Genomic DNA, 11,654 nt, shown 5'->3' with positions numbered 1-11,654 from the left:
TGGCATTGCAATTATGTACCTGAACTTGTCATTTGGGTACAGAATGAATTTTATAAGAGATGTGATGCAAATTAATCTCCCTTGAAGGATTCTCCCACTGGACCAACTCTTTAACTGCATCTTCAATCTCCATTGTCTTCCGCATATACGCACTTAAACAGAACCCCAAAGCACTCAAACCCAGCACAACTTCACTCTTCAGCTCCTCCTCACCTTCTTCACCCCCATATATGGTATCAACAGCATTCCTCGAGTGTTGAAGATATGACCCCATGGCTTTTTCCATGTCATCTTCGCCCAAACCAGAGACCAATCGGACTTTAGATTTTGGTGACTTTCCCAACTCGAGATCACAGTTTATGCTATTCTTCTCAAGCTCTTTCTCAAGAAATCTGAGCGATTTGATCTTACAGATTTCCTCAAAACTTTTAACCAAGGAACAAATTACTTCCCTTATGTTTCCAATGTCGCGTTCTAGCGTAGCCTCTACAGTCTCTTTCCAGCAAGCTTCATTTCTCTGGAATTCATGCTGGAGGATCTTCAATGCGTGAGCTTCGAAATGCAAGAGATCCGTCAATTCTGACAGCGACTTCAAAAGCTTTTTGTAACAAGCACTGTTAAAAGGCGTAAACCATAAGTTAGGCTCCTGGTCAGCTTCTGCAACGAACTTCTTCAATTCGTTAACTTGCCCTCTCAATTTCTTTACGTTATCTTCCAAGCTGGTTTTCCCCATAAGACTCTGCGATCCAAATGAATCATGAAGCGAGGCCAGACTTCGAGCGAGTTCAATTTTCGCGCACGAAGAAGCTCGTTTGGGGACGAAGATAAGGTCCACCAGAATAGCACAAGATAGCCCAATGAAGGTTTCCATAATTCTAGCCGAAGCAAATTCACTCGGCGGCCCAAAATCTTTCCTCCCCAATACTAGTACGGCCCCAATGACTGCGGAAATCCCACCACCTTTTCCATACATTCGGCTTTCTTGAAGAAAACTTGTGAAAATGAACCAAGGAAGAAGAGAGAGGAATCTTATTGGCAAGAATCTCTCGAACACGAAGCAACCCAGTACTCCATACACGGTTCCTATCACAGTTCCCTGGGCTTTAACATTTGCTACTGCTAGTGTTGGTTCCCTGGTTGATACGAAGCTTATGGCTACAGGGAGTCCAGACCAGATCCCATTCTCTTTGCTATATATTAAGCCCAACAACACTGCGAGGCCCAGAGAGAGAGAACATTTAAACGCTGGAATCAGCTTTGGGAATGTTACAGTTATGGCCCAATTAGCCCACTGTTTTTTAGACACGGAGGGATTTTCCTTTTTCTGTTCTTCACTCAAAGTTGGAAATTTGGCCATTGATTCTTTGTGCAGAAGTTTGGCGCAAAATAAGAAGAAAAAGATGGGCAAGTCTCGGTGGGCTGCTGGAATGGTTTGAAGGGATTGGATAAAGTGTGTTGCACCTTTTGTGTTGGGTTCAGGAACGGTCAGTGAACAACCATTTATGTTGTGTTTAGCATTTTTCAAGGTTAAGTTAACATGATCCTCGAGTCTATTAAGGCCTTGTTGAAGATCCTTATCAAGAACTGTAACGGGAAATGAATTGATGTTTCTCATCGCCATTTCCATCCCTCTCAAAGTCGTATCTATCTCTTCAAACCTCTCTCTCTGGCTCAAGTCACGGGGTCTCAAAAATGGAGGCCTCTCCCACTCCATGCTCTCCTGTCAAAGAGGTTTAAAAAAATAATAATAATAAGAAATTCAAATGAAAAAAATATTAAATATTTATTGCAAATGAACATTTTAAATTCAAAACAAAATATTGTCCATGGCAAAGAGATAAATCATAAACGTACATGGTAACGCGTGATATTCTGAAGGAGCTCTGTTCGGTTTGTTGCTAAACACTTGGCACGAGAGATTGACACGACAGCTGTAGTCTTGTCCCCTTCACATGCTGCCTTCACAAGAAGTTTCAGCCTCTCCAAGGTATTCTGAGCCAGCAGCTTGTGGTTCTGTTTCACCTGCAACAAAACACCAATATAGAATTTCATTGATGTCAGTATGTAACAAAACACGTTAGGAATGAAAACGAACCAATTTTTAGTGGACAAGGCATGCGTAACATTTATTCTATGGAGCATCTATTCTCCATAGTGGTGCCGGTGGTGATGGTGCGCGAATTATGATCATGGTGCTCTGTAAGAAGCTAGAGTTTTCTATTTCCCACTTTACAGAGGTTGATCGCGACGACTACTAGCTAAGAAATATTCTAGACGTTCATTCAGTCTTCGAAATATGAAAACCCCAAATTAATATGCAGAGAAAGCCTACAGAACTAGATCTATCACCTCACGACATGCAAGACGTGGGAAGGGTATGAGCAATGCGACAACACAGGCCAAGACTCCAATGGCGGAACTAGCTGCAAGTCGGAGAGGGTGCATGACAGGATCGGTGTGGGCGCCATGAACATAAGCCATGACGTACACAATCACTATCTCACCCAGTGCTATGCGCGTAGCGATCAAATGAGTCCAGTCAGCCGGCAAAGCCACGACCACAAATGCGGCCAGGGCCACCGCCAAGGAGGTGGTGCCCGTCGTCAACCGGTTCGGCCCTATGAGCCACAAGCTCAATATAGCAGGCCCTATACTCTGGATGGTGGCGTAGAGCGCGAGCCAGCAGCCACGTAAGGTGTCACCCAAAGTGGCGTCGTTGACGATGAGAATAACAGTGACGTAGGAGAATGCAGGGAAGGCGATTGTCCGTTGGATTGAGGAAGGACCGAAGAGGGTGATGCAACCGACGATGGTGCAGGCTATGGCGGTTCGGAATGCTGAGGCCAGGCATCGTCGCCAGACCGCTTTGGAACCGCCAATGGTAGGCATGCTTAACTTGATTAAGAAGCTCAACTAGCCAGCCGTATTTGTGGGTTAATTTGTTTTAGTTTCTGAGCTAAGAGTCCTGAAAATCTGGATTTTATAGAGATGATCGGGACCGCCAGACAGTGCGCAAGATTGGTGTGATGGCAGCAACCAGTGATGATGACTATATATGAATCAGTGCTGATGACTTAATTAGTTTGAATATTTTGGCATGTTTAAAAGAGAACATCACGCTCTGGATTTCATCTCGATATTCATAATAAATAGTACTTTAAATATCATTTCTAGGAGAAGAGGACAGGATCAACGCGTGTGTGTAATGTGTAACATATTTCCGCAGGCTTGAGTCTTGACTCTCCTGTCTGCATAAGCCGACCATTTTCTCTTGTCCGAATCCGAACTTCAACTAAGTCGTACTCAAGTGGTAATTTTTTTATTATCTCAATGGTGAGCCCATCCGCGGGATATATCCATGCTTTATTCTATCTATTCTTCTTATTCCAAGTAAAATATTGTGTTTCATGGAAGCCCTACTTTCACCACTTACCTAATAAATTAACTGAGAGAATAACATTAAATTCCAAAACAATGATTTTATAATAGATGGGTCTTTGACAAGATTTTACATAAAATTAATTATAAATATTAATTTAAACAGTTTCAAATTCAAGAGTTATAATTAAAAATAAAATATTTAAATTTTAAATATAACTCTCAATTTGCAACTTAATTAATATTGCAACTCATTTTATTTTTTAAAATTTTTATCAGAGATATAACTGTTATAAATTCTTTATTTTAAAAATTTATTGTCATGCCCCCTAATTAATATTCATCATAGGATTTGTTTGGTTAAACAAAGAAAAAAAGAGGCTCTTAGCTAGTAACAAAGGGAAATATTATATTTTTGATTATACATATTATTCTATATAGTTATAGTTAGGGTAATTATAACTATTTATTTTTTGTTATTATTTTATGCTTTGATAGATCTTTATTTTATTCTTTGATAGATATTTTCCTTTATATAAATATATCTCATATTGAAATTAATAAGATAAGTCATTATTTTCACAAATTATATTATGGTACTGGAGCCAATGAAATTTCTATTTCATTATTTTCCCTTTTTGTGTTATTTCATGCTTTTGGAACCTTATGGCACCCCAACTCATCATTCTGCCTTCCATCATTATGACTACTCTGGATGCTCCTATACTTGTTGATGGAACTACTCTGTCTTCTTCTTCTTTTGCCTCTCTGCCATTCACTTGGGATCAATAAATAAGCTTTTTGCTCTTATGCAAACCTCTACACCTACTATTCATCAACTCTTTTGACACAAGTTAATCTTGTGACTGTCTCTCCTTCCACTCCTTCTCTCAACGCATCTTTAACACCAAGTATATTTCACTTACTTTTCTCTAAACGCCTTTCATCTGCTTGGATCATTGATAGTAGCACGATCGATCATATATGTTCTTCTATTGGTTGTTTTTTTGAGTTAGTTTCTATTTCTCCTATATTTGTTCAGTTACCATATGATTCTGTTGTTCATACTCATAATTATGGAACCATTTATCTTTTCTCTAATTTTTACCTTACTAATGTTTTGTTTATTCCTTAGATTGGCTATCATTTGATTTCTGTTTCTAAACTTAATTTTCACATTCATTGTTTCTTAATCCTCAATGTCACTCATTGTTTCACTCAAGTCTTGGACTCTTGAAAGATGATTGGTATAACTAAGGTTTAGAATGATTTCTATGTTCTTCAAGATCATGCAAGTAGATCCTCACATTCTTCAATTTCTCCTGTTACTTTACATTTTAAATCTATACCTTCTTTTGATTTATGGTATCTTAGGTTAAAACATGCCTCCTTTGATGCTATTAGTATTTTAGGTCTAAAATCATCTTTAATCAAATGTAAACTTACCTTAAATAAAAGTTGTGATGTTTGTCATTTTGTCAAATAAAAAAAATTATCATTTCTTGTAAATGTTTCTCACATTACTCGTTCTCTTAAACTTTTACATGTTGATGTCTAAGGTCTATTTAATATATATCGCTTCTGTTCATGACCATTACTATTTGTTTACTATTGTCAATGATTAATCTCACTTTACTTGCATCATTTTGACAAAATTAAAATTTAAAACTAGAACTCATTTGGAGTGTCTTGTTCTATTTTTGGAAAATCAATTTTCTTTTGTTATAAAAATCATTTGTTTAGACAATGGTCTTGAATTCCTCGTGCATTGTTTCTTTGATTCAAAAGGCATTTTTCATCAAACAACCTGTATTGAAATGCTTGAACAAAATAGTGTTGTGGAATGCAAACACGAGCATATTCTTAATGTTGCTCGAGCTTTATTATTTTAAAGTCATTTATTTTTAACTTATTGGTCTTATGCTATTTTACATGCTGTTCACATCATTAATTGTCTTTCCACCCTTGTTTTGTAATAACAAACACCTTACAAATTTCTTCATAACGCGTTTCCTGATTTTTTTAATTTTTGTGTCTTTAGTTCTCTTTTAGTTCCACTTCTATTTTTCATCACAATAAATTTGATCATTAAGCTAGGAAATGCATTTTTCTTGGTTTTCACCTTGGCACCAAAGGTTTTGTATATCTTGATTTGCATTCTTGTGAAATTTTTATTACTCGACATTTCATTTTCTATGAAGTCAAATTTTCTTTTTCTCCATGTTCTACTTCTTCTTCTTATTCTTCTACTGACTTTCCTTCACTACAATCTACACCTCTCCTTAATTATCCCGATCCTTTTATCATTCAATCCTCCTTTACTTTTGTTGTTTCTATTACTTTAAAATCTTCAACTCCCGTTTCTCCTACATTTTCATATCATTCTTTTACTAATGTCCCTTTTTCATTGCCTTTACGCCATTTTTCTCGATCCCGCAACCCTCCTCAACACTTGCATGATTATCATTGTTCATTCCTTGCCTTAATATCATCTTCTTCCTCTATCCAGGTGTCCATTATCCCTTATCTTTTGTCCTTTCTTATAATTGTCTTTCTCCTTCCCATATACACACACTTTGTTCTCTCTGTTTTTGCTTCCTTTAAGCCTAAGACATATAATGAGGCAATGAAATATCCTAAATAGAGGAAAGCTATGCAATTTGAAATTTTTACTCTTAAGCAAACTAGTATATGGATTCTGACTGAACTCCCTATAAGCAAACATCTCATTGATTGTAAATTAGTGTTTAAAAAGAATGTTAAGGTTGATGGTTCTCTCGACAGGTATAGAGCTCGTTTGGTCAATAAAGGTTATACACAAACAGAAGGGATTAAATACTTTAATACCTTTTAACTTGTACTTAAACTAACCATAATTCATTTAGTTTTGGCATTGGCAACTGCCAACTCTTGGCTGTTGGAGTTGTTAGATGTCAATAATGTCTTCCTTCATGGTAATTTGGATGAGGAGGTTTACATGGCTTTTCCTCCTGGTTTTGTTTTTCCATCACCCAATATTATTTGCAAACTTCTAAAGTCTCTTTATGATTTGAAGTAGGCTAGCCACCAATGGTTTTCTAGGCTTACAACTGCTCTTACTTCATATTGTTATCTCTAGGCTAAAATTGATTATTCTTTATTTGTCAAGATGATTGATTCTTCATTCACATTGTCATTAGTTTATGTTGATGACATTATTTTCACTAGTAATGATTCTGTTGAAATTGTCAATATTAAAAGTCTTCTTGGTTAGCCTTTTAGAATCAAGGGTCTGGGTTACTCTACTATTTTCTTGGTTTGAAAATCGCCTAAACATCTTTTGGTATATCTGTCTGCTAACAGAAATTTGCTTTAAACATTCTTTCTGATTGTGGTTATGTTGCTTGCAAACTAGCTTCTGCCCTTATAGCCAGTTTTTCGATCTTTCTAAAGATAATGGTACTCCTATTAGTAATCCATCTACTTATCAGCGTCACATTGGTCATCTTCTTTATTTGACAACAACTCATCCTGACATTGCTTTTGCTGTCCAACAGTTATCTCAGGTTATGTTTGATTCATGCAGGACTCATCTATAAACTACTTATCAAGTTCTTTGTTATCTTAAGTCCTCTTCAAGCAAAGGCTTATTTTTTTTCCTATTGACTCTGATATTAATTTGAAGGCTCTTTCTCTAACTCTAATTGGACTGGTTATGTTGATTTTCATTAATCCATTATTGGCTTTTATGTTTTTTTTTATAAAGCTTTGGTTTCTTGGCTCTCAAAGAAACACTCCACTGTATCTCATTCCTCTTTTGAGGATGAATATTAAGCTCTTGGTTCTGTGGCTTATAAGTTACAATGGTTGCTATTTTTTTACAAGACCTTTGTATGCCTCATCTTTCTCCTGCATTGATCTTTTGTGATAATCAGTCTGCTCTTCATATTGCTTCTAATCCTACTTTTCATAAGCGCACTAAGCATATTGAACTAGATTATCATCTTGTTCATAATAAACTTCAAGCTGGCATCAACCATTTACTTCCCATTCGCTCCAAGGATCAAAATGTTGATATCTACACCAAGCCCCTTTAAGCTGGTCCCTTCAATGATCTCCTATCCAAGCTAGGCATGTGTGACATACATTCTCTAGCTTGTGGGAGGTAACATAGGACAATATTAGATTTTTAATTATATATATTATTCTAAATAGTTATAGTTAGGATGATTATAACTATTTTTATTTATTTATTATTATTTTATTCTTTCATGTTTCTTTATTTTATTCTATGATAGATTTTTTTCCTTTATATAAATATATCTCATATTAAAATTAATAATATAAGTAACTATTTTCACAAATTGTATTAGTTAGTTTTGTTTTTCCCCCTTCTCTTTTTCTCTTTCTACGAAAAAGGAAACAATTATATTATAATTCGACATTCTTTATTTTTCAGATATAGAAACTTTCAATCCTTGCATATTACATTATGTGAGTTATCAGATGTCAAGGATAGCATGAGAATATTGAAACTTTGCAAATTTTTTTTAGTCATCGCGTATAAAAAAAGGCACCGTTTTGATTCCCTTTCATCTTACACGAATGGAGAGAATAAGGGAGGAAAGGGCAGGTTTATTAAAATTTTGCCTGTCCCTCCATTTACTTTTCCTAAACCAAACCTTTCTCCTCCTCTCCCTTAGCTTCTCTCAAAAGAAAAGGAGGGGGAAAAAAAAACCTAATCAATATTATGCTAGGGATAACTTGGGTTAGAGAGAAGCGTAAAGGGAAAATTAAATTTCCTACCCTATTATTTAGTTCATTGTAGAAATAAAACTTCTTAAGACCAACTTCAATTTCCTAATTATTAGGAAAGTGACTTATTGATAAACTAATTATATACACTACTTTTTTAATCATTTTTTAAATTTATCCTTACCAGGCCTCCTAATTTCTAATCAAAAAATAAGTATTTTTGTCGTTAACATTAAAAACAATAATACTTCCGTTTTAAAATAAACATTCAACTTATTGAGAAATGAAAAAAAAAACTAAACAAGCAAACCGTACATTTGTAGAAACTCAGTTCATGGCAAAACTATGTCTTGATCTGTATTTGGAAACCAGATATTAGTTTTGGTCAAAATCAAAGCAATGTTTAAGTAGTTTTATCTCGAAAATTTTAAACACCATGTGTGAACAATATGATGATTAATTAAACCGCATGCAACAGTTAGACAGCACAATCAAAATCAATTATCTTGCCCTTGCATATACGGTATAGATGGATGAGAAGCATTCATTTTGAGGAATGATTGGTGAAACGCGGTTGAATCTAGCAGCCAACCATTGTTGAGGAATAAAAACAAAAAAATATCGTCAGAGAATGTGGTTTAAAGTGGAATTTCCCTAGATTTCCACTACTGAGACTAATTTCCGTTCAGAATCGTACTGAAAGCAAATCTTTCCCTTGAGAAGGAGGAAGAGTCAAGTGGGACATCCACAGTGCACTTATCAAATATTTAGAATAGTCACACAAGTTCGTTAAAGCAGACGCCCTGCGTCTTATACTTGTATGTCCTAATCATAACGCCACTTTCATCATTTTATTTTCTGAGTCAGTTTATACCCACTTTCTATTCGTTAATCGTCAATGTCTTCCCTTACAAGTTAACCAAATAAAGGAATAGAGAAATGATAATGTATATTTGTACTATATAGTATACTCTCTCCGATTTTTAGAGCAAGGAAGGAATTAATTAATTGCTTTTTTTTGCTGACGAAAGCAACACGAGTTCTAGTGTCTGCAGGGCAGAGGAAACTAAACCCACCCACTCTCCCACGCGCACCATCGGTTTTTTTTTTTTTTTTTTGCCCCCTTGCTTTAAGGGTGGCTGACGTTGACGATAATTATTTATTTTGTTCGGGAAAGGTTTTAATGTTAAAATAACCAGCAGACAAGTTCTTCCATGACCATACATGGTGGAATCCTATGAAACAATGTGGTGAATGTTTGTCAGTGGCTCCAAAAAACAGCCCTCCGCGACCTAGTGCGTAAACGTCTTTACACGTTGCTCTTCCTACTTTCTGTTTCAGATTGTCTTCATGAAAACTTTAGGTCATCCTTTTATTCAGCCAATAACATAAAGAGTGAATTAAAAAAAAAAAAACTGACAAATTATCAATCATCCCAGCTGGGTTATTTATTTCTGAGTATTTTCATCGACGATGATAGTGTGCCGAATTTCTGGGTTGCCCCTCTTTTCGGTTATTTCATCGGGACTTACGAACACACGTCTGCCACTTTATTATTAGCCAACAATAGTCGACGGCACTGCAATTAGGGACTCGACGAGAGTAAATATGTGGTTTTTAAATGCTTTTGCATTTGGAAATTGGAACTGCTGGAAAGCGGAGGAAAACTATGATGAACATGTTCCTTGCAGTCTCTCTACACACTCACAAATTTCCGTTAGTGAGCTAAATAAAATAAGATAACTCTGAGAATTTTTCCTCTAATTCCTCTGGGCCAAAATATTTTATCTATATCTGCTGCATACATGTACCAAATAATGATATTTACAGTAGGGCTGCACAAAAGACTGGACGGCACTGGACTTCACCCTAACCCGAAGTCCGGTCTCTTTCATGAAAAAGACTGGGTTAGGCAACCCGTAGTCCAGTCTTGTCCAGTGATAACCCGAAGATTAACAGGACCGGACTTGGTCCATAGGACTGGGAGACTGGTTCTGTCAGTCCAGTACTCACTTAGCTTTTTTTCCCTCTTTTTATTCTATGAGAGGCAATAATCCATTCCAACATAATAAACTCAATTAAGATAGTAAAAATACTTATAATAATAATAAATCCATAATAATTTCTAACAATAAGAAAAAAAATATTTTTGTTATAGTCTAAATTATTTAAATTTATAAACTTTAATAAAAACAGTACTCAAAAAATTCAACAACACTATATTACAATAACAATTTAGAAACAAACTTAATAAATCTTTATGCAATCATCTCCTTAGCATCAATTACAATTTAAACATTTGTCAAAAATAAATTAATTATAATTATAATAAAAAAATTAATAGGACTGGACTGGACCAAGTGGTCCGGATGCCTGGTCTCTTGTCCAGTCCAACCCGAAAAAATAGTCTGGTCTTTTTAGTCCTTTTGGTCCTGAAGGACCAGTGACTATACAGACCGAACAAGACTGAGACCATCTCGGGTTGGACTAGACCAGACAGGACTGGGAGACTTTTGCACAGCCCTAATTTACAGAGCTCTATGCCGGATTTATAAGCAATTGATGAGGGTTCAGCATGGTAAATTTTGAATATTTACCCCACCACCCTTCAAATGTGAATCTCTTAACCCATTTTCAAATTTCTTATACAATTTTTACATTTTGAGCTAGAGTTTTGTGCACGCCACGCCACTGTTGACCGTGTTAGTTAAGAGTACGGGTGGTGGAGGAGAATTTAATTCTGAACTGTTCAATCATGTGTTCGTCATTGTTGGTTTTTTGGATATACTGTGGCTTATTCGTTCACTGTGCAGCTGACGTTTACCATGTTGCACGCTCACAAACTGATTTTCAAGGCCAAGATGAAGGGAATGCTGACCCATACAAGTGGCTAATTTATGGTTTTGGAAACATTGATAGCGATGAACGAGCCCAATATTCAATAACATGACTTGATGTGATTATACGCAATCTCCCCGCACAAAATGCTATCTCTTTTTTTATATATAAAATATTTCTAATCAAATTACATAAATTAATAAAAATTAATTATTTAATTAAAAATACACTAACATTTTAATTTTATCCTTAATTACTGTAAATAAAAAATAATTTTTTTAAAATAAATTAATGATAATACTTATTTTTTAATTTAATAAAAATATAATAATTCATTAATTAAAAAATACTAACAATTTCTCATGTTTAAAGATAAAAAAATTTTAAAAAACTTCTTATATATCGATTGATGGGGTACACGTTTTAGTGGATTGTTACTGCTATTTAAAAAAAAACAAAGAAAGAAAGAAAGAAAATCTAAGCTTTCTTGTTCTTCTTTTACCCAAAAATGAAAACCAAATTTTCAATATTGCACCGACTAATCCATTTAACTTTCCATGTTCAGGGTAGTTAAAGCTCTCCTCTTTTTTTCCCTCACAATTTATGAAGGTACTCATTAAAGGCCTGTTAGTTTTTTATTTTTAAAAACTGTTTTTTATTTTTAAAAATAAAAAAACTTTAAAACTTGTTTGAATAAGTATTTT

The 11,654-nt window shown here is 35.1% G+C and overlaps 1 protein-coding gene across 1 annotated transcript; it reads right to left on the bottom strand.

The window, feature by feature from the left end:
- On the bottom strand, positions 1 to 3,025 carry LOC129314481 (uncharacterized). The gene is made up of 3 exons (XM_054957925.1): positions 2,350 to 3,025; positions 1,855 to 2,022; positions 1 to 1,720 (listed from the first exon to the last, which is right to left on the bottom strand). Exons 1-3 carry the CDS (start codon positions 2,887 to 2,889, stop codon positions 29 to 31), a joined length of 2,400 nt encoding a protein of 799 aa, XP_054813900.1. The 5' UTR covers positions 2,890 to 3,025; the 3' UTR covers positions 1 to 28.
- Positions 3,026 to 11,654: the final 8,629 nt, after the last annotated feature.

This window comes from Prosopis cineraria, unplaced genomic scaffold (assembly GCF_029017545.1).
Source record: "Prosopis cineraria cultivar Desert tree isolate PC_DT_omini unplaced genomic scaffold, ASM2901754v1 PC6, whole genome shotgun sequence".
Classification (NCBI taxonomy): Eukaryota; Viridiplantae; Streptophyta; class Magnoliopsida; order Fabales; family Fabaceae; genus Prosopis; species Prosopis cineraria.
This window is presented reverse-complemented; position numbering and strand designations above follow the sequence as displayed.